Below are 23,827 nucleotides of genomic sequence, written 5' to 3' on the forward strand. Positions count from 1 at the left end.
TATTGGACTTTTATTACAGCTCCCTAGGCAGTTAGCATAAATTAAAATGCCTTATTGGACAGCCAAAGCCAGCTGAGTGTTTGTACAAACTTAAGAGCAGGTATATCTGGCCAATAATAGTATCCCAGCAGGATAGCAAAACTTTTTAAATAAAATGATTATTGCACTTTTCATAAACTCCGGTCACTGACTGCCATTAAGTTCTTAACTATTTTGTTAACCTTCAAAAGGGAAAGTAACAGTTCATTATTTCCTATATGCTTTTTTTTTAAAGTTTATTAAGGCATCAGATGATAACAGAAAAGAAAAGACAAGCAAACATCTGCAATAATCCCACACAGGGGAAAGTAAAGAGGTAGAAGGACAAGTGCATGTCCATTCCTGAGCAAGACGCCCGGATTTTCTGATAACATAAATGGGGGCAAGGGAGGGAAAGAAGAGTGAAAAAGGGCAGCGAAACCTCAGATATCTCGACATAGAGGAGGGATAAATAATAGCAAAAAATTAGGATTTTGGTACTTACCGATAAATCCCTTTCTCCGATTCCACAGGGACACCGGAGTCTCAGTACAGTGGGGTATAGAAGTGGGTTAACCGGGAGCTGCCACCTTTAAAAAATTTGAATTTTAGCTAGCTCCTCCCCCTCTATACCCCCCCACAGGTCAGTCTAAATAAACTGTGCCCGAGGGGAGCTGGAAAGTAAGGAGAAAGGAGACAGAAAAGCTACAGCATTCATGTACAAAGAAATAAACAGTTGTATAAAAGAAAAACAACATTCCAATCAGACTATAGAAACACAAACAACCGTCTGAACCTGGAAAACAATAACTAATGCAGGTAGAGCAGCGCAGGGTGGGGGTCCAGTGTCCCCGGTGGAATCGGAGAAAGGGATTTATAGGTAAGTACCAAAATCCTAATTTCTCCTTCATCCACTAGGGGACACTGGAGTCTCAGTACAATGGGGACGTCACAGTGCTCACATCCCGGGTGGGAGAGTGCTGAGAACCCTGCAAAACTGCATGGCCAAACTCTGAAGCAGAGGCCGCAAAAGTATCAAAAGCGGTAGAACTTTAGAAAAGTATGCTTGCCTGACCAAGTAGCTGCTCGACAAAGCTGGTTTAAAGAAACTCCACGAGCAGCCGCCCAGGAAAAGCCTACCCAGCGCGTTGAATGCGCCGTAATGGAAACTGGTGGTTGTCTTGAAGCCACCACATAAGCCTGTCTGACAGTCAGACGAATCCATCTTGAAATGGTTTGTTTGGAAGTCGGCCAACCTGGACGCGCCAAATCAAACCGAACAAACAAAGCATCGGACTTTCGGGGAGAAGCAGTCCTGTCGACATAAATCCGGAGCGCTCTGACGACATCTAAGGACCTAGAGGCTGGAGACTCATCCTTAAAACACAGGGACCACAATTGGTTGGTTTATATGAAAGGCAGATACTACTTTTGGAAGGAAGGACTTTTGTGTGCGCAACTCCGCCCTATCTTCATGGAAAATGAGATAAGGAGGGTGACATGATAAAGCACCTAGTTCAGACGCATGCCTCGCTGAGGCGAGCGCCAAAAGGAGAGCCACCTTCCAAGTTAAGAACTTTATCTCCACCCTCTGTAACGGCTCAAAGGTGTCAGACTGGAGAAAAGACAATACCAAATCTAAGTCCCATGGTGCCGTTGGAGGCACAAAAGGAGGCTGAATTCTGACTACGCCCTGGAGAAAGGTTTGGATATCCGGAAATAAGGTGATACCTTAAATACTGACGGAGAATTGAGTCTTTCACACCAAGCTACATACCTCTTCCATATACGACAGTAATATTGAGACGTGAATTCTTTCCGAGACCGAATCATGGTGGGAAGCACACTTGATGGGATACCCTTTTTCCTGAGGACAGGCCTTTCAATAGCCACGCCGTCAAACGAAGCCGCCTTTTCGTCTATCAACAGATTCCTTAACTGTGAGTACCACGCTCGTCTGGGCCAATCTGGAGCTACTAGTAGCAACCTCACATTTTCATGCTTGATTCTTTGAAGCAATCGGGGGATGAGCAGGAAAGGAGGCAATAGGTATATGTAGTGAAATGTCCATGGTGATGTCAGTGCATCCACTGCTGCTGCCTGCGAGTCCCTTGTCCGGGAACAGTAAATTGGTAATTGGTGGTTCAACCTCGACGCCATGAGGTCGGCCCCACCGCAGTCAGTTGGTGAAATACCTGAGGATTGAGCAACCATTGACACGGATGAATGTCCTGCCGACTGAGGTAGTCGGCCTCCCAATTTTCCACTCTTGGGATGAAGATTGCAGAAATCGTCACTGCGAATTCCTCCGCCCAAAGCAGAATTCTGCTTACTTCTCTTATGGCGGCCCTGCTTTTGGTGCCGCCCTGTCTGTTTATATATGCCACCACTGTGGCATTGTCCGACTGTACTCTGATTGCCCGACCCTGCAACAGAGGATGCACCAGCTGGAGCGCATAAAACGCTGCTTTTAATTCTAGAATATTTATGGGCAGTCCTGCCTCCCGCTGAGTCCAGTGCCCCTGAAAATGTTTCCCCACGGTGACTGCTCCCCACCCTCTCAGACTTGCGTCTGTGGTGAGGAGAATCCAATCCCACACTGCAAACGGTCTTCCTGCCAGCAGGTGAGAGGGACTCAACCACCAAATGAGAGATGTTCGGGTTTGGGGAGACAATAGGACTCGCTGGTGGAGAAAGAGGTGAGGATCCTGACAACTGGGAGAGAAGGTCTAACTGAAATGGCCGAGCAAGAAATCTCGCATATTGAATCACCTCGAATGTCGTCACCATCTTCCCCAATATGCGGATACAGAGATTTACAGACACTCTGTGATGCCGCAGAATCAGATGTACCATGTGGTGAATGGAGGAAACCTTGTTCTGAGGTAGAAATACCTTTTGTTCCACCGTGTCCAATATCATGCCCAGGAATAAGCAGGCGTTGTGTTGGAATCAGAGAGGATTTTTGGAAATTTCGAATCCACCCATGTTGTAAGAGAAGACTCTGGGTTAATTGAATGTCCAGTAACAAGCGAGCTACTGACGGGGCCTTGATCAGGAGATCATCCAAGTATGGAACATTGACGACCCCCTGAAGACGCAGCAGAGCCATCATAACGGCCATGACCTTCGTGAACACTCTTTGTGCCGACGAAAGACCGAAAGGCAGGGTCTGAAATTGCAAATGCGAGTCTAGGACCGCAAATTGAAGAAACGCCTGATGAGGAGGCCAGATGTAGATGTGGAGATAGGCATCTTTTATGACTAGGGACACAAGAAACTCGTCCTTCTCTAGTCCTGCTATAACCGACTGGAGAGACTCCATTTTGAATATGAGGGCTCGAAGATAAGGGTTTAGATCCTTGAGGTTGAGAATGGGTCTCTTTGAGCCGTCTGGCTTGGGCACCACAAACAAGCTGGAATAAAATCCCTGATCTTTTTGATGAGTTGGAACATTTACTCCCACCTGCGACAATAACAGTTTCTGTATTGCTTCCTGAATTACCACTCGCTTTTCTGATGCCAGAGGTAAACCGGTAGTGAAAAAACAAGAAGGCGGTTGGATTTTGAAGTCCAACTTCAGGCCGTGAGTAATAATGTCCCGGACCCAGGCGTTCTGACAAGACTTGATCCACACTTCTTTGAAGTGCAGAAGACGAGCTCCCACCCTGGAATCCCCCAAATGAAAAGGGAGAGCGTCATACGGAAGGCTTTGCTGCAGCCTTGTCCTGCTGGGACCCGGATGCAGAGGCTGTCGAAGCTCCACCACGGCCTCTAGAACCACGGGAGAAGGCCGGAGCTCCTCTGGAATGTCCTCTAAACCTTCCAGGGGCACGAAAGGACCGAAAGGAAGATCCTGCTGTAGGTCATCTAGGGGGAGGAGCAGATGGTAGGTAAGTGGATTTACCACCTGTAGCTTGTTAGATCCACTTATCCAACTTTGTACCGAAAAGGACGTCCCCCGTAAATGGAAGAGCCTCTACCGCTCTCTTAGACTTTGAAATTTGAAACTTCTTATCTGGGTGTTTCCACGTTGAGGTTAGGATATCATCCAACTCCTCTGATGCTGGAAAAGTGACAGTCTCTCTGAATCTCTTACCAAAGTTAGACGGTTTTTTAGTCACCTCTAAATCTTCTATATGTAAAACCTGGCGTACTGCAGTGATTAATGCATCTATGGCCTGAAATGTAGGTTCGGACTCTTCAGGAAGCTGAACCTCCTCTTCCTGAACCTCGCCCTCTTCTGGCTCCTGCACCTCTTCCTCATCTGAATCATCCCAGCGTAAGGGATTTTGAATCAGTCTCTTATTAGGGACATTATAAGACGAGGCTGCAAGAGGAGCCTGGGACATTACCTTAGTAAGTCCCTCAACAGATCTGGCTAAAGAACGAGCCCAATCTGGTTCGGGTGATCTTTTTCTGATCACCTCCCTGTCCCTGCGAGCTGCTTCTAGCAGATGTCAATTGCTCAGACAATATAGGCTGAGCTGGTGTGTCAGCAGTCTGAGGCTCAGAAACACACTTGTCACACAGCAGGGAAGGGTTAGACTGTCCCTTCTGTGCACAATTTTTGCAGGATTTTTGTGCAGCTTTGGATCCTTTGGAAGACATGCTGCAATACTCTGTCACACACACAGTAGGTGAAGAGACAGATAATATAGAGACTGTACAGTGTAAAGGGGCACAGAGGGAGATATGTTATGACCCTTGCAACGCTAAATTAGTAGTGCTATTAAATTGCAGATGAACCTGCATTACTGGTCTGATCACAGAGCCGTGTGCAGTCTCCTCGTGCAGTAGGATGCTTAAAATGGCCATCAGCATCCTTGATAGAAGCGCTGGGGCTGCTGGGAGGCAGGAGCAGAAGTCCACCTTAGACTCCGCCCCCTCCGCTATGGTGCTCGTTCTCAGCACTAGCAGTGCCTGCTTACTGTACCCGCCTAACGTCTTGGCTCACCTGCTATTCAGGGAGCCAAGACACACTAACCTTGAGGCTGCCTATGCTGCTGGCGGCGGTATTATGCTGGGGGAGCCCACAACGTGCGCCGCATGCAGCGGGTCTAGGGACTCCCCAGAGACTGAGGTCTCTGTAGCAGAAGACCTCAGTGCAGACGCAGGCAGCAGTGGTGAGGTCTCCCCGGCAGCTCCAGCGGTGCAGACAGGCAGGCGCGGTGAGCTGCCTGTCTGTATCCTCAATTGGATTGATTGAAGTTCATTTTATAGAGAGCCCTAAGGAGCATAGGTCCGGCTCCCAGGGCACAAATTTTAGACTGACCTGTGGGGGGGTATAGAGGGGGAGGAGCAGGCTACCATTCAAATTTTTTAAAGGTGCCAGCTCCCGATTAACCCACTTCTATACCCCATTGTACTGAGACTCCAGTGTCCCCTAGTGGATGAAGGAGAAATAGTCATTAACCTCTAGACGGATCAGGAGGCGCAGTAAAAAGGGAGAGCCGGGACATGATTGTATTGAAGCCAGAGGTCCCAAGTTTTGTGAAAAGAGGCAAACAAGCCCTCATCCTCCCCAACTTGTAAATGAACCATATCTACTGGATGAGGGAAGCAATGGAGGTGGCTCAGGGATTTCCAGTTAGCAGCAAAATGACAGGTAGCAGCCGTCAGGATGTGTCTAGCAAGCCTGTTTAGGTGGTGCGACAAATCTGAACGGTAGAGGGAGTAGAAAATGCTTGTGAAGAAAGGGTATATTTTGGTCCTGGAGGGAAGTCAGGAGGTAATGAACCTCTGACCAAAATGTCTGTAGAATAGGAGAGGACCACCAAATATGCAGGAAGGACCTTGAGCAACCTTGCTAACACAGGGAGGAAGCTGAGGGAAAAATATTGTTTAGTCTGGTCAGAACCAGGTACCATCTATATAATAATTTATAATTATTTTCCTTAATAGAGATGCACATATAGCACCTAGAACTGTCAGACCAATCATCTGCGTCCAGGGGTCCACCAAAGTCGACCTCCTACTTCAACTAGTGAGTATATTTCTAAGGAGCATCAGAGGTCAGGACAGTGTTATACAAGAATGAGATGGGGTGGATGAGCAGTGCATCAATGCTGTTCTAATGGTGTGAGCGGTCTAGTGGAAAATCTATGGGTATGCATATAAAAAAGTCTATGCTTTAAGTACTGATGAAAGGCAGAGGTCAGGAAAAAGAGATGCTCCTGAAGCTGCTGGAAAAGTGAGGAATATACATTTGACAACTATATAATTAAGAAATCTAATACCTGCCCTAGACCAGGAGAAAAAGGGATATGGAGAGAGTCCATATCTGTGCCACAGTGTAAGGGACAAACCTATCCACAGATGGGAGCAAGCTTTAGGGGGCCAGTTGGAGTGCGGGGACCAGAGAATTGTAGAGGGCAAGGATGGAAAGAGAACAGCTGACTATGTCCACCCAGACCAGGGATCTGGAAGGTGAGCGTCAAAAACATGCAAAAAGCTAGATGTGCTGCGTAATTTTATTTTTTTTTTTTCAAGTCGTGGAAACCCAGACCTCCGTTAAGGCTAGGGCGCTGCAAGACATCGGACACAAACCTTAGTCTCCTACCAGCCAAACAAGTTGCTTATTTTTATTTGTACTGTACTAGGCTCATTTACTAAGCCCTCAGAGAGATACCGAAGAGCAAATTCAGGTAGGTGGTGTGGTGACATTGCGTCATTCCCCACTTCTACTCAATTCTACAATTTGCAGCACTGGGCAGTGAGGCCAGGATGACACGATTCATCAGGAATCGCATCACCAAGCTCTTGGATCGCCCACTTTACTAGCGAAGAGGGCGGATCTGGAAGGCTGGTATACCTGGGAGTTCAGGAGACTAAAAGACATCCCGGGAAAGTAGGCAACAATGGTACTAGGTTCAAAGAACTTTCCGAATGTCTGTAACAACTCATGAAACTACTAAAAGAAAAACAGAAACAATCCACTGTGGATGTAGGTGAAGAGAGGGAATGATCCTGCACATGACGAGGTAGAATATTAGTATAGTATATGTTAACCAAAAATATATATATAATTTAGTGGCTAGTCTATAGTAGTGTGACGTGTTGGTGGCGTTCACCGGGGTTTATAATTTTTGGACTAAACAGGAAAGTTGTTGCAAAACAAAGAAACCTATTTTCGGGGAAACTCTATGTTATGGTTGTATTATTAAAAATGTAGCTTTTGTTAGCCATGTATTAAAAAAAAAATAAGAGTTATGGTATAACATACCTTTGTTAACTCTTTCTTCGAGGTCCATAGGGTCCACAGAAATTACCTTGGGATGTAGCTGGAGTGATCCAGGCACCAAACAGTCAACAAGCTTTAGCTCCCAGGATGCACTGGGTTCTCCTCCATACATACCCAGCCCCTGGCTACAGGAAGTCAGTTTGTTATCAAGACCAAGCAGGACAGAAAAATAGAAAAGGAAGGAAATACCCTTGCATTCCAGACACTCTCTGTAAGAAGAGGGAATCATAGAAATACAACAGAAAATAATTTCCCAACAACAACAGGTGCGTTAGGGTGGGTGCTCTGTGGACCCTATGGACCTCGAAGAAAAAGTTAACAAAAGGTATGTTATACCATAACTCTTATTTTCTTCTTCGGGTTCCATAGGGTCCACAGAAATTACCTTGGGATGTCCCAAAGCAGTTCCTCCTAGGGGTGGGGACGCTCCTGTGTCTCAGTAGAAAGGAGCATTCTACACCCGAAGGAAGCATCCTAAGAGGCAAATGTGTCAAACGCATACAATTTCACAAAAGGTGTGGACGGAAGACCACGTGGCTGCCTTGCAAATCTGTTCAGCAGAGGCGCCCAGTCGCACCGCACACGATGGTCCCACAGATCTCGTAGAATGTGCTGTAACCGTGTTCGGAACAACAAGATTAGCTTGTGTGTAAGCTTGAGAAATTGTCATACGCAACCATCTGGCCAAAGTCTGTTTATTACCTGGCCAGCCTCGCTTATGACAGCCATACAACACAAATAAAGAATCTGTCTTTCTAATGGACCTAGTGAGGTCTACATAGATATGTAGAGCCCGCACAACATCCAGCGATGCTTCACCAGCCGAAAGGCCAGAAGCTTGCAAAGCCGGAACCACAATTTCTTCATTCATATGAAACAGAGATACCACCTTAGGAAGGTAGCCAGCCCTGGTACGAAGAACAGCTCTATCCTGATGAAATATTAAAAAAGGAGAGCGAAAAGGTAAGGCTGCTAAATCACAGACCCTGCGTGCCGAAGCAATAGCTAGAAGAAAAACTGTCTTCGCTGTCAAGTACTTCAGGTCTACTGATTTCAGGGGTTCAAATGGAGGAGCCTGTAAAGCCCTGAGTACCAATGTCAAATCCCATGGGGCTACCAGGGGAACAAAGGGAGGCTGAACCCTCAGAACACCTTGAAAAAAATATTCATACATCAGACAGGGTGGCAACCCTTCTCTGAAACCAAAACGACAGTGCCAAGACCTGCACCCACAGAGTAGCCAAACGGAGACCTCTGTCCAACTGCCTGAAAAAAAGAAAGCACTCGCGAGACCTTAAACACCTTAGGGTCATACTTCCTCAGTTCACACCACTGAAAAAATGAGTGCCAAATTCTGTAATAAATGCGGGCAGAGGAAGGTTTCCATGCCCTCGACATTGTCTGTATTACAGAATCGGAAAAACCTTTTGCCTTTAAGACTGAGGCCTCAAGAGCCATGCCGTCAAAGACAGCCGAGGAAGGTCCGGATACAGGCAGGGACCCTGTATTAACAGGTCCTGCCTTGGAGGAAGAGGACACGGAGTGTCTTTGGAGAGACTCTGCAGGTCGGTGAACCAATGGCGTCTGGGCCAAACAGGAGCTAACAGTATTACTGTACTCCTTTCCTGCTTGACCTTCCCAATGACCCTGGGAAGAAGGGAAAACAGAGGCAACAGATACACCAGTCTTAAATTCCACCCTACTGCCAGAGCGTCCACAAATTCGGTCGCAGGATCCCTGGTCCTGGCCCCGTACCTGGGAACCCTGTGGTTGTGCCTTGAGATCTACCTCTGGCAGACCCAATCTGTCCACTAGGTTCTGAAATACCTGAGGATGAAGAGCCCATTCTCCGGCATGTATATCTTGCCAACTTAGGAAGTCCGCTTCGCAATTTAAGACTCCTGGTATGAACACTGCCGATATGGCCGGAAGGTAACATTCTGCCCAGACCAGAATGTTTGACACTTCCGACATGGCAGCCTGGCTCCGATAGCCTCCCTGATGGTTTAGGTAGGCTACTGCGGTGGCGTTGTCCTTTTGTACCTGGACAGGCCTGCCCTTTAATATTCCCTGAGCCTGAACCAGCGCTCTGAATGCTGCCCTTAGGTCCAGGACATTTATAGACAGAAGACTTTCTCTTGCCGTCCACTTTCCCTGAAAAGTGTGACGACCTGTCACTGCACCCCATCCTCGGAGGCTGGCATTGGTTGTGAGGAGAACCCAATCTGGAATCCAGAATGGGCAACCTTTGTTGAGACGACCCGTCTGCAACCACCAAGACAGGGACAATTGCACTGATTGCCTGTGCCTTTATTAGGTGGTACTACCCTCTCCAGTGAGAAAGGATTAACCTCTGCAATGGTCTGGAGTGGAACTGGGCCTACTTCACCGTGTCGAAAGTCGACACCATGGAACCTAGGACTTGCACTGCTGCATGGATTGATACTGATCGGCTGAGAAGAAGCTTGTGTATCTTCAGCTGAAGAACCGCAATCTTGTACTCTGGCAGACAAATCCTTTGTGCCAGAGAATCCAACCTTGCCCCTAGATGCACCATTTGCTGTACTGGAAGAAGCAATGACTTTTTCCAATTTACAATCCACCCATGTCTGTGTAGACACGCTACGGTCAGTCTGAGATGACGCTGCAACTGAGCCAATATCAGCAGGTAGTCCAGATACAGCAGAATCCTGATTCCCTGACGCCTGAGGCAGGCCGTTATTACTGCCATGACTTTGGTAAACACCCGAGGGGCCGTTGATAATCCACAAGGTAGTGCCTGAAATTGGAAATGCTCCTGTAAGACTGCGAACCGCAGGAATTGCTGGTAGGATTGTGCAATTGGCACATGAAGGTATGCATCTTGGATATTCAAGGATACCGTGAAATCCCCTTGTTCCATGGCCAACACAATCGACCGCAGAGTTTCCATGCGAAACCTGGGCACCCTGATAAACGTGTTGAGACCTTTTAGGTTTAGAACAGGCCTGTGAGACCTGTTGGGTTTCTGAATCAAAGAGAGGTTGGAGTAATATCCCTTTCCCCCGTTGATTCACTGTAACCGGGATTATAACTCTCAATATCAGCAGGGAGTGAATATCCTGCTGGTGGCGCAAAGCCTTTTGCAGAACCCGCTGCCGGAGTTGTCCTGAAAAACTTTTGTGGGGGACTTCTCCAGAACGTAAGGGCGTACCCCTGGGACACCACCTCCTGAACCCAGGCATCCATTGTTATAAGATGCCAGGCATCTGAATACTGAAGAAGTCGGCCTCCCACCCTGGGACCCCCAGAGGGAGGCCCGTCCCAGACCTGACAGCCGGACGTCTGTTTGGCTGGGACTTCCTAGACTGTGGCTTCCTATAAGCATTGGGTCTGGCGGAAGACTGACCTCTTGCTTTTCCTTGCGGCCGAAAGGCTGACTGCTTATGTTTAATAGTGGATGCCGAAGGTAGAACAGCCGTTTTAAAGGCTGCCAATGTAGCCACAATCTTGTCCAACTCTGTGCCAAACAAAATGCCCCCTGAGAACGGAAGGGATTCCAGAGCTCTCTTGGACCCTGTATCTGCCTTCCAATTCCACAGCCAAAGGGCTCTCCGGGCCACCACTGAAACCCGCTGATGCTTTGGAGGATAATATCCCCGCATCTAAAGCTGCCTCTCCCAAGTAGGACACTGCTTTCTTAACATAAGAAGTGGTTGTCAGCTGTTCCCTGTAAGCTTCTGGAAGAGAAATTTCCAGTGTCTTCATCCATTCCCCAATGGCCTTAGAGACCCAAGCTGTAGCCATGGCCAGTCGGGTAACTGCACCCGACATAGAAAATATTGCTTTAAGACAGGCTTCAAGTTTCCTATCTGTGGGGCAATTAATTGAGGAAGCAGAAGGTATGGGCAATATGGCACTCTTAAGTAGATGTGACACATGTGCGTCCACTGATGGAGGAACCTCCCATTTAGTGCATTGATCGACTGGAATGAGGTATAAGGCTTCCACCTTCCTTGTAATATGGAACTTCCTATCTGGCAATTTCCATGCTTCCCCCATGAGATCCGAAAGGTGCTCAGACTTGGGAAACTCAGGTTTTATAACCCTCTGGCATTTAAATCCTGGAGCCTTTCTTTGCACTGGCTCCTCCTCGTCAATGTTTAGAACAGCCTTGACAGCCCTAATTAGATAAGATACATCTGCAGCTGGAAAACGGTCTTCCACGTCTGAGGGTGATTCCTGAGAGGAACCCTGTGTATCCCCCCTGTTGTCAGAAGATGTACCAGAATCTGAAGCCTGAATGGTGTGTGAAGCCGACCTCCTTCTGGACTTTGGCTGTACCGGCCTAATCGTCTGTTTAGGCTGCTGAAAAGCTGCTAGCGATGAAGCCACATTCTTACTTGAATTAACATACATGTCCAACCAGGACAAATGCATCGGGGGGGAAAACATAGCAGGTTGCAAATGCTGAGAGAGCCCCATCATTGCAGCTGGCCCAGGGGCTGCCAATCTCTCCACAACCTGTGCCATAATCTGGGAAAAGGAAGCCCAGCGGCCATCCTGTATGAACTCCTGTGGGGACAACCCCGCTTTACAGGCCAAACATGATACCAGCACAGGACCCTCAGCCACTTGTCTTACAGCTTCTTTGGACATAATAATATCTCTATTAATACGCAAAGTCTGAGTACAAATGTGACAAATATTTCACACCCAATATACACACCTGCCACAGAGAGTTAAATAAGGGGAAACAGCAGTGATAGATTATGACCGTCAGTGATTCACACAGCAGATTTCAAAACAGTCACATGCGATGCATATAGATACATAGTTTGATATATATATTATAGCCATATGCATCAAGCTCTTTTAGCCACTACCACATAGCCATACATGACACCAGCACAGGCCTGGTAGCATATTGAGCTCTGTATAACCTGAACACCATAGAGAGAGGTATACAGGGAGACTGAGCCAGCCTCCTGAGAACCTAGCCACCGAGAGCACCTGAGACTCATATAGAGGGAAGGCTGGGAGGAGCAACCAGAAGGCGGGAAGTCTTCCGATTGAACCAGTATCCAGGTCGGGGGAGGGGCCGCCAGGGGATAGCGTACCTCCCCTCATACTGTATGGATCCACCGGGCACACTGATATGGCCACCGCCATCAAGCCCTTGGCTGTCAGGATCCCTCATGTCCCGGTGGTCTAGTGCCGGAGACAGTTTCCACATGGCTCTGCACAACAGCGTCCTCCGGCGGGTCTCCTACCGCCGGAGGCACGGACTGTCACACCCGGTCCCCCCAGGCAGCGGCCACAGGGAACCAATTACCTGCCGTCCCCAATGTTTTCCGGTTGCAGTCCTGGACTGGTTAGGCCCGCCAAAAATACTAGCCTGACGCTAGAGTTGCGTCTATATACAGCAGATGCTAAGCTGCTTCAGGTCTCCCCTTCGTCAGCCACGCGCTGCCACTCGGAGACAAAAAGAATTTAAAAAAAGAAAAAAAACTTGTTTGGGGACTGCTCCTGCAGTCCCACTGACCGCATGGTGCTCCTGTACCAAACAGCAAAATATTGACTTCCTGTAGCCAGGGGCGGGTTATGCATACAAAAGTAGTGTTCACTCTAGCTCTGGCGGCAGGTAGGGCGCCGGAGCCAGAGAGAGCACCTTTGTGCGCGCGCGCCCAAAAAGGGGGCGTGTCTATAAGACGCGTCCCCTTTTCGTCATTCTTGAGGGCGTGCCCGCCACTTACGGACCCGCCGGGCAGCCCCCAAGCGCTGCATGCGCACGGAGTCTATTTTCCGGCGGTGACCCTGCCCTCCAGAAGGAGGGCAGGGCGCCGCGCCCCGCTAAAACAGCCTAGTGGGAACGCTACAAAAGAAATACCAGCTATAGAAAAAAAAAAAAAACCTGAAAGCATGTGTGTGAATGAATAGAAACCAAAATGCATTTATAATTGATGTCATCAAATTCATCTTGACGCACAATTTCAGGGAAAATTATGTTTGCAAATCTAAAGAACTACAATGGGAGCACAATTTGCACCAAGTTATGGTTATCTATATAGGAGTATATGGGAAGAGGACATCACGTACAAGAACAACCCTTAGATGGAAAACACAAAACTATGTATAATAGTGATTATATCATATTCTGGGATAGGTCGGCACAAAAACTGGCAGCATTTATAATCTCCATCAATACAAACTAAATTAACTTAAAATTCAAATTGCACAATAAAGAAGAAATAAACTATCTGGCATCTATTGTGGAATAGTTGCCACAGAAGCATGGCTGATAGACATACCTTAAAACCATATCAGGAGGATCAAGAGGAACTGTGCAGAGTACAAAGAGCAGACTGAATCCATGGGCAAAAAAATAATCAGAGAGCATATGAAGAGACAACTGTAATAGAAGGAAGAAAGAGTGGAAGAGATTGACACTCAGTCCTCAGAAGAAAAGCAGAGATAGAGAGAGAAAAAATATACATCATAGGGTATGATACAGCACAATATAGGCCAACACAATCACAGGAAAATAATAAAAAAGCATTACAAACAAATGCATAGGTATGTCACAACTCGAGAAACCAAACATTACAAAATAATTTAGGTATCATTCCTTATCTAGTTACATGGATAGATACGTTAAAAAGTAATACAGGTAAAAAAAAATAATCAGCGGCAGTGACAAGTGGTATTTTTTCATGTCATGCAGAAACAACAACAAAGTAAATGTAACACCATGGATCACTTCAGTGCTATGCAAGAGTGGGACTCATCCTCAACATGTACATTAAAAATGCCAAGGACAGTCAACACTACTCCACAGGACTGCAGGTGAGATGAATTAGGAAAAAAAGTTGATAGATGGAAAAGACCACCCATTGCTGGTGCCAAACATTGCAAGTCAAATGTAAAGTGCCAGGAAATTGGGGGAAGCGTACTAAACACATTCTCTCTCCAATCCTGACTTCAATATACTCAGGGGGAATCTCATTTGAAAGAAGAGTGTCTCCTCCTTCAAATTATGTGGCCTCTTAGTGATTACTGTTTTATATTTACCAGACAATATCAACTGGCACTAAAGAAACACTAGAAGAACTATGAGATAAGGAGAAAGGTTAAAGATGCCTGATTTCCCCATCATGGCACCTACACACTCAAAGGCAGATCTCCACCATCCTGTCTTCAATAAACACAAAAAATTATTATTCCTATACATTGTGTGTTTCATTGAAACTAGTAAAAAATAAAAATAAAAAAAAAACACTTTCTTACAATTTAAATAATAAAAACAAATGAGAGGAAAAACAAATTAAGGGTATTTTCTAAAAATTCAAGGCATAATTTGGAGCAACTACACTCTCCTGAAATGGCGCCTGATCAAGAGGGAGGGGACTAACATCTTCTGTAACCTCGCTTGCAACACCTTCTCGCTCTGAATCTAGAGGTGTCAGCTTTAAACAGGAAAATCAGTGAACAAAAAGTACATAGGGGTAAATCCTATGAGCCGCGAGCCCCGTTGCGGCAGTAGACGCGCTTTACAGAAACCTGAATTTGCTGAAACTTGTGGGGGTCTGCATGCAAAAATTTGCGAATGCAGTGTTGTTGCCAGCAATTTAACGCCGACTTGCACCCTTCATGGATAATTGGATTGAACCATAAGGCTGATGAACTGTGTTCACAAACTTCACAGGTCCATGAGGAAAGTCTAATGGTGTTCACGAGTGCTATGTAGTAGTCTGACATTTCTGTCACTCTGGCCCTGATTCGTAGCCGGATGCTCTGACAGAGCGCTCGCTCTGAATCAGGGCCGTCCCTCCTTCATTTTGGAGCGGCCTCCTGCCCGCTCGCATTGCTGTGGGTGACCACCCACAGCTATAGCGAGCGGCCAAAATGATGGTCACGATGGTCAAGACCATCGGGCTTGCAACGAAACCCTGCGGTAGGGTCTCGCTGCCGCAAGCCCAGGAGTGCTTTTGGCTCTATCAAAGCCAAAAGCACTCCCACTGACATCACTAGTGATGTCAGTGGGGCCGGACCCAGAAGGTAGGCGTTCCCATGGAAACGCCGCTGTCTGGGCAGCCACGCCCACCAAAGGGGGCGTGCTGTCAATCACCATCGACCACACGCCCCCTTTGGTGCGAGACCCATAACGACGGCTTGGCCGTCGTTATTCGGGTCTTGCGCATGCGCACAACGGAGCCACCTCCGTCGTGCGCATGCGCACTTGGGCACCATCAACCCGCTTGCGAGTGCTCAGCGCTCGCGAGCAGGTCTGAATCAGGCCCTCTAATCCTAGAGAAGCCTCAATCCACCATTTCTGAAACCTCTGCAAATGTGAGGATGAGTGGTAGTAAAAGTAATGATTAGGACATAGAAATTGAGGATGCTACTGTGTAAGTGTAGCAGGATGAGGGGAATATTTGTGTATCTAATGGGAATGTAGAATTTCCCAATAGGCTGTTTTAGCAGGGTGCAGTGTTGTGCCCGATTTTGAAATTCTAAAATGCGCCCTGCCCTTATGATGGCGCCCCAGTGAAACAGCTGGATGGCTGTTGTCCCCACCGACAGGCCCCAGTGTCCAGCAGGTGGAAAAAGTTACAGTGACACAGTCATCGAAACTGTGAATAGATGCTGTGCGCATGTGTTACGGCAGTTTGTCACTCTGCAGTGAGAGCTTTGAAGCTGCCCAGCATCTCCATGAGTGCTGGGCACGCCGCCTGCAGTGACGAAACGGGGGTACCATCTTAAGGACACTCCCCCTTTTTGACCACGCTCTGGTGCCCGGTTTCACACCAGGCGCCCTGCCACCCTCCGGCCCTGGCGTGAACACTAAGGATGTTGATGAGGAATATGTTGATAAAATTCAGGAGGATGATGATGTTTGTGTTAAAGTCAGCCAGCCACCAGTGACAAAAGTTCCTGCCAGTGATGATAAGTAGCACATTGTCGAGCTTGGGCATAAGACCAAAAAAATTCACATCTTAAGTGTGGACACATTTTAACCCGAATCATGATATTTGTCAAGGAATCTGAGTAAGGTCTGACCTTGTGCAAGTGTGTGTGAGGCTGAGATGGTACTCAGTTGTACCGATGGTTTTGCAGTCTTGCTAAATAGTCTGTATGTGTGCTAAGTTAAGTGGGTGTCCTTGTGCAGTAGTGCGACATGATAGTGATCGCAATGAATTAGAATAATATCGCAGTTGAACTGCATGCGTCATCGTAATTGCATACGCTGCTGCATAGGGTAGTGAATCAGGCCCATAGATGCCACCCAGGGCTCAAAGGAACGGAATGTGTACTAACAGCAGTGGTTAATGGTCAGTGAAGTGGCTCCTGACTCCATCTAATAAATTGACATGAGAAGTGTTTTGAGAAACAAGAGGATTAGACGTGCCACTGGGAGGTGGCAGGAGAAATTTGTTAGTTGAAAGGGGATGGGCATAGGAAACATTGTATAATTACCACTAGTAGGGAGAGATTGTAGAAGTACCTGTGGTCGCCATGGGGGCAGTACTAGACTGCCCAGGGCTCTGTGATGTCAGGGATAAAATGGGGAGGGACTTCAGCTGTCTGTAATGGTTTCTATTGGTAATCCTCTTGTTATGTTCTGGGTTGCTTGTGGATCCGGGGTGGTAGCAGGAGCGATCACAGAAGCAGATTTGAAAATAAAACTAGGATTTTTAATAAGTGCTTGAGTAGACATATAATGTGGCAGTAAATAAAAGTCCAGGAAAATATAAATGTGCACAAGAGTTCTGTGGTGGGAGCAAAAGGGTTAATGTTCAGGTAGAAACAATTAGAGCAGTCCAGGTGTGCAGGTAGTGAAACTGAAAATAATCAAGCCAGGTTTGCAGGTAGTGAACTGAAGCGCAGGATGTCAGCAGGCGCAGGCACTCAGGTATGGGCAAGGGTGATGGAGGAAGCGGGGTAGTCCAGTGGGAACTAGGAGCTGACAGGCAGACTGGCAGACAGCGAATTCACAGGAACAGGAAAGCACAGAGAACTCCCTCTCAGCTAGGCTGAGATACACGTTGCACTGGCAAAGAAGGAAGGCACTGAGCAGCTCCGCCACCAGACAGCCCGCGCCACAACGACCTCACAGGTAACACCCGCTTAGCGCCATGCTGAAATACCCTGGCCGTGACACCTCTAGGTTACTTTAATCAGCACTCCAATGTGGGGGTGAACAATTCACCTTACCCCGGAGCCACATTTTTCTCAGGGACTCAAGACTAATTAATCTAAGAACCCCTGCTAATACAGGGGCTGTATAATGGCGAAGAGGTCCGTAGTAAAGGTAGTACCAACCAGAAGCCACAATCTCAGTGATATCACAATGTTTGGGGATTACAGTTTGTCTTCCCGTTTACCCACCCTGTAGCCAAGGATGGGGGTGATGAAACAAATGTAACTCCCATGGTTATGAAAGCGCAAATTTAGAATAAAAAACGTTCTTGTTATGATAGCTATTTCTTCCAGAAAAACCTCTTTTTGTCGGCTTCAGTTCCTTTTGTCAGGTGCGTTGTTTTTACATAAGAGAACTATCTGACCGTGTATGCCATCATTGGCCAACTATGCCAGTGATCAGGTCTTCGATCAATATGCCCGGATATTTCTGCCTTCCCCACAAATATAAATTTCCAAATCTGACCTACAGCTAGTTGCTTGGAACAGGGTTGAATAACTTCAGTTACCAAAATGATTTCATATTTCCTTGTTGTCAATGAAAAGTATCACTTCTGGTGAACAGGTTAATTACACAAAGAAATCCACTATCATATACAGCATTATGTACACGCTAATAGGGCACATATGATGTAATGGTTAGTATAAATGCATCGCAGCATTGAGGGTGTGGGTTCAACTCCCATCACGGCCCTAACTGTTTGCATATTCTCCTCATGGCTGGGTGGGTGTACTCCGATTTCCTCCCATATTCCAAAAATATACTGGTAGGTTGGTCTCCTGACAAAAGAAATTATCCCTGGTGTGTGTCTGGCTACATGTGGTAGCTATATAGATTGTAAGCTCCACTGGGGCAGGGACTGATGTGAATAGCAAAATATTCTCTGTACAGCGCAGCGGAATATGTGAGCGCTATATAAATAACTGGAAATAAATAATACATTTGTTCCTCCTTCCATTCATTTTCCAACTGTCATTTTCTTTCTAGTACTATTTGTTGCCGTATCCAATGGGAATTAAGCAGGGAATCGGTATAAATTACTGCTGGACCCCTGGCTGGCGGTTCAAATCCCGACAGCGGCTGGCCGACAGAGGAGGAAATCCTGATCGTCCCAAAGGTAAGTATAAACTAACCTATTCTACCCCCTAACCCTCCTTTAGGGTGCCTAACCCTAACCTTCCCCCCCTCTAAGTGCCTAAACCTAGCCCCACCTCCCGCCGCTTAAATCCTAAGTCCCCCGAGGGGGTGCCTAACCCTAACCCTCCCTCCCCCTAGCATAACCCTAACCTCCCGTGGGGGGTGCCTAACCCTAAGTCTCCCCCGGGAGCCCTAAACCTAACCCTCCCCCCCACGGCTGTCCGCTGCGGCGCCCAGCATCCGCTCGATTTAGATTAGATTTAGACGCCTATCATTTGTCCCTCGTCGGGATTAAATTGTCTGGAAGCCGGCGGTCGGCATTCCGTCCGTCGGCTTCCTAAACGTATACCTTAAGCAGCACGTTCAGCAAGCATTCAAGAAGAATAAAAATTATCATTGAAAAAGTTCCTTCTCAGTTTGAGTATGCAATAACCTAAGCAATTTCATATTTATTATTTTACATTGAGCAATCTAATTTTAAATGGGAATGACAAGTAATTTTATTGCAATCTAGGGAAACAAGTAAACAGGTTTGAAATGAAAAATACTGAGAGTCTGGGAACAATTTTATAGACATCAGTGGAAGTAAAGAATAGTGGTGTCAGGGTCCACACAGCAGCTGCATGCAAAGCCATTGGCAGTGTACACATGAATTGTACTTTTGTTGCAATCGTGGTGTAGTTAAGATGCACATTCAGTACAAAACTGAGAGGTGATATGAAGTTTTCATTCTAGCACCCTGTACCTGTCAAAATATGTGCAGTTCCTGTCTGTGGTGTCACTCTCTGCTCTGGTGCTTCTGGACACAATGGTATAAATATATCAGAAGTTTATTGCATCACTTGTGTGCAAGAAGCACCAGAGCAGAGAGCGACACCCCTGGCAGGAAAGAGGAACTGCACGTTTTACCAGGTGCAGGGTGCTAGAATGAAGACGAATATGCACGACGTGGCTTATGCTGGGTCACGCAGACCGAGTGACCTGTCTGGTAAGCATACACACTTAAGAATCGGTGCAACTGGGTGGGCATTTAAATTAGGGATGTGCAGGCTCGGATAGGTTCGAGTTTGCACGCCGAGTTCGGATTTTTCCCTCCAAAAAAACGGAACTCAGAAAGAGGCTAAACGTTATCTTGCATGGACAAACATTATCATTCCTGGATGATGTTTGTCCATGCAAGATAACGTTTAGTCTCTTTCTGAGTTCCGTTTTTTTGGAGGGAAAAATCCGAACTCGGCGTGCAAACTCGAACCTATCCGAGCCTGCACATCCCTAATTTAAATTTACCCACCCAGTTTTGATCGCAGGGTCTGCAATTCCTGCGGCCAGTGTTACGGGTGAGTTGGTGGGTTTCCCATACACACATCGGCAGATTGCGATATATCTTGCAGATACATATCGTGAGCATCTGTAATTCTGCATGGCTGAAACGGTATATCTTTGTACGGCGTAGTTCACGGATATATCATGTGTACATACGAGCCGACGCACTTAATGTATCGTTTGTTGGCTATACAAATGCTATATCACAGTGTGTACCCAGCATTAGTCGCATAATTTGTGGCACGCCAAGCTGCATTACTTACTTGGTTTGATTTGAAGATAGGTTTGTAAGGACACACACTGCATAACCTTCTATACAGTGGCACACTACAAGTTGTCACCAGAGCAGCCATGACCCCAAAGACCATGAATGAATTGTATCTTCATACAGTCCATTCACTTAAGGTTTCAGGGGTCTACTTACTAAGCAGTGTTAGGAGACAGAGTGAAAAGTGATAAGAAAGTGATAAGGTGCCAGCCAATCAGCTCCCAACTGTCATTTTTCAAACACTGCCTGTGAGATAGCAGTTAGGAGCTGATTGGCTGGCACCTTATCACTTTCTTATCACTTTTCACTCTGTCTCCTAACACTGCTTAGTAAGTAGACCCCTGAAACTCTGTCTTCAAACATTGCTTAGCAACTAGACCCCTTAGTCTCCACCTATTGTGGGACTACAAACATAGTACAGTATAGCCTGGCTTTGAGGGCATGCTACCCCTTGTAGTTCCCCATCTATTAAGACCCTGTACTTTCTCCTATTCTACACTGTAAGAGTCCCGCCAAGAGGCTGAAGTTGCATGGTGCTGCTGCGGGAGTTGTACCCCAATGAGCAGATTGGGAGGTACGTTGCTGCTGCGAGCCCCCTACTCACTTGTCGCCGCGGTGCATCACACACAGCTGCCGTGCGCGTTCCTGTACCTGCTGTTGCCAGTGCCACCGCATGTGGGCGCGCACGCAGAGATCACCCAGAGCGCGGCTGTGTCTGTGACCAAGCCTCGCCCCCAGCCTCAAGCGATGGGTGACACCCTACCCAGCCTACCCACAATGCACGGTGCGCCCGGAGATTGGGAGGAGGAGGAGCAGGCAGCGGCCATGTTGTGATGTGTTGTTGCCCGTTCTCCCTCCCTCTGAGCCCATCCGGCCTGGTGCCCTGACCGCGGGAGGGAGACATCGCGCTGAGGTCGGAGCTGCTTTCTTACCGAGTCCCAGCGGAGAGGCCGGAGCAGCATGGCCGCTATGTTAGGAGGTATCAGCACATTAGTGTTACTCTGCGGCAGAGGCCCGGTGCCTAGGCCGCAATGTTCCTGCTATCATTGTATTATGCTGCTACAGTCTGACAGGCCTGTAATGTGTAGCTAAGTAACTTCTCCGTGTATATCACGTATACTCTTGTGTCTTATGTATAATATCATATATATATATATATATGTGTTTTCCCTGATTGTATGTACTTGCATCATTATACTACGTAAGGGTATGAAATTTGCGCACACTCCTGTTTGTTGGACCATTGGAGGTGGAAGGCTTAATGCAGATGAAATGAATGGATGCAGGTGTTAGTGACAGTCAGCGCTAGATCATGAGTATATGTGTGTGTGTGAATACGGCCCTGATAGATAATATATTTATTAGTGGAGATATGGATTGGTACTCAGAGTAGTAAAATTATCAAAGGTCGGGGTGCCTTCTGTGTTGTATGATACAAAAGTCCTAAAAAAAACAGCAGCACTCCCAGTTGAGATCAGTCAATCTTTATATCAGTATACTGCATGCTTCTGTATAGTACATAAAGTACAGCCGACGTTTCAGAGCCTAATTGCCCCTCTTAAGGCAAGCAATACAGATGTCAGTTAATACAGAATGAAAATGTAAATAGACTATTCTTACCTTTTAAATAAGGTGATGTGTCCACTTAGCTGCAGCAGACCAGGCCGGGAGGGACAACGCGCTGGGCAGACGCCAGGGAGTCCCTGACGGATGACGTCGTCAAAGCGTGTCCTGTCTCCATGGAAACCTGCTGACTCTAGTGATCAGTCTACCCGGCCCACTGTTACCAACACCTTAGGAAACATTTACATAAAGTAGATACTGAAGGTGCCTACACACTTAGCGATGTTTTCCACGATTTGCCCGATTCCAACGTATCGTGACAAATCGTGTAAAATTTGCCCAAATCATGAGTGTCCACTCACAATCACGAGGCGCATCCCCGCAGGTCGTACATCACATCTTCAGATCTGCCGTGCTGTAGGGTAGATCTGACAATCTCAGTCATGATAGATCGTTTGTCACATTGGACAGTTTTTAGCATCAAATCGTGCCCACGACTGCCGGGGAGCTGCTGGGGAGAGTTCAAGGGGAAATCGGACACAATGGGCGGAATTCAATTGTTTTCGCAGCCCGCATCTCCCGTCTAAAGTGACAGGAGATCGCGGGCCACTATACAATTGTCCAAGATTTTCGTGCTGATCGCTCCCATAGTGGTCAGGTTTAGCCGCGTAAAGCAGCTAAACCCGACCAAAGTGCTGGGCGCGATCGCGAAAAGTGATGTTTGGGCACCCAAACATGTCACTTTTCGCACATTTCAGCTCTTATCCCCCAGGGGCTGCGAGCTGAAATGTAGCGCTGGCAGCTCATCGTGCCCGACAGGAGCAAGAATTGAATAGCTCCGTCGGGCGCGATAGGGGCTGGAAAGAATTGAATTCTTCAAAATGTCTGATCTAGAGCACATCGCTAAGTGTGTAGGCACCTTAAGATGCTATGGATGCAGAAGTAATAGACATGAATAAAGGGTAATGCCCCAAGTTATCAAATGTACTAAGCATACTCAACATTGTACATATATTCTGCTAATAATGGTGAAGCGATACCAAAAGTCACTCTAATCCTATGCTAGCGTTCCCGCTAGGCTGTTTTAGCGGGGCGCGGCGCCCTGCCCTCCTTCTGGAGGGCAAAAAGCACCCTGCCCTCCAGGAGGAGGGCAAAAAGCGCCCTGCCCTCACAGCCTGCGGGAGCCGTTCTCACCCGCGGGACGCAGTGTCCTGCGGGTGGAGCAACATGCGGTGACCCCGTCACCGCCGGAGAATAGACGCCGGGCGCATGCGCCCGGCATCTATTCTCCCTGTCTGCAGGGCTTGGGGGCTGCCCGGCGTGTCCGTAAGTGCCGGGCACGCCCCCAAGAGTGCCGAAAAGGGGACGCGTCTTATAGACACGCCCCCCTTCGGCGCGCGCATGGGCATGCCCTCTCTAGCTCCGGCGCCCTGCCTCCCGCCGGAGCTAGAGGGAACACTACTATGCAACAGATTAAACTTGTTGATATTACGAATCAATAGTAAATTATATGTCCTCAACACTAAAGGTAACAGAACAAGGGACTAATTAAATACATTCAACGGAACTTCCTCATTAAGCTCATGGGTATAAGTAGTGTTAAGTCTATGGGCTCGATTCTGTTCAGCGCGATGTAAATAGCTCCGGGAGTGAGCTCCCGGAGCTATTCAATACACCACGCTGACAAGTCCAACTAATGATTTCTTCTCTCATCCCTCCGGGGATGAGAGAAGAAATCCGACAAAAGTCCCGGCGCGAGGCTGTTTTCTGCCCTTAGCGCCGGGAAAACAGCCTCGCGCCGGGAAGTTAGGTCGGGGAATGCCCGTTATCGCGCCTAAACACCCTGTTTAAGGCGCGATAACGAACCTTCCCCGGCCTAACAGCGCGATGAATTGAATAGCTCCGGGAGCTATCTCCCGGCGCTATTTACATCGTGCTGAATTGAATCGTGCCCTATGAATCCAAGTGGTCTCGACTCTTAATAGGTGACCCCCTTTATCGCCACCTCTGATGGAAAGTGGTACATGGGCCATGACCATGTGTCTCAAAGAGCCCAATGTGTGATTACATTGGAGGAAGTGTGTTGCCACCAGTT

The 23,827-nt window shown here is 47.4% G+C and overlaps 2 protein-coding genes across 11 annotated transcripts in view; one reads left to right on the forward strand and one right to left on the reverse strand.

Moving 5' to 3' along the window:
* The window catches only part of CNPY1 (canopy FGF signaling regulator 1), a 202,199-nt gene extending 181,280 nt beyond the window's left edge, over window positions 1-20,919 (reverse strand). Inside the window, exon 1 of one of the 5 annotated variants that reach the window (XM_088450370.1) lies at window positions 20,774-20,919. In XM_088450370.1, coding sequence (XP_088306496.1) covers window positions 20,774-20,844 — 71 coding nt within the window. In that variant the 5' untranslated portion in view covers window positions 20,845-20,919. Of the gene's footprint in view, window positions 1-13,551; window positions 13,576-20,773 lie in introns of those variants that run through there. The other 4 variants (XM_088450373.1, XM_088450374.1, XM_088450371.1 and 1 more) reach the window with 4 other exon arrangements.
* A 14-nt stretch (window positions 20,920-20,933) lies between these two features.
* RBM33 (RNA binding motif protein 33) overlaps window positions 20,934-23,827 on the forward strand; it is a 146,667-nt gene continuing 143,773 nt past the window's right edge. For all 6 annotated transcript variants that reach the window (XM_088450369.1, XM_088450367.1, XM_088450365.1 and 3 more), the window contains exon 1: window positions 20,934-21,148. In XM_088450369.1, coding sequence (XP_088306495.1) covers window positions 21,130-21,148 — 19 coding nt within the window. In that variant the 5' untranslated portion in view covers window positions 20,934-21,129. The remainder of the gene's footprint in view (window positions 21,149-23,827) is intronic.

Source organism: Taudactylus pleione, unplaced genomic scaffold (assembly GCF_031769625.1).
Source record: "Taudactylus pleione unplaced genomic scaffold, aTauple2 ptg000517l, whole genome shotgun sequence".
NCBI lineage: Eukaryota > Metazoa > Chordata > Amphibia > Anura > Myobatrachidae > Taudactylus > Taudactylus pleione.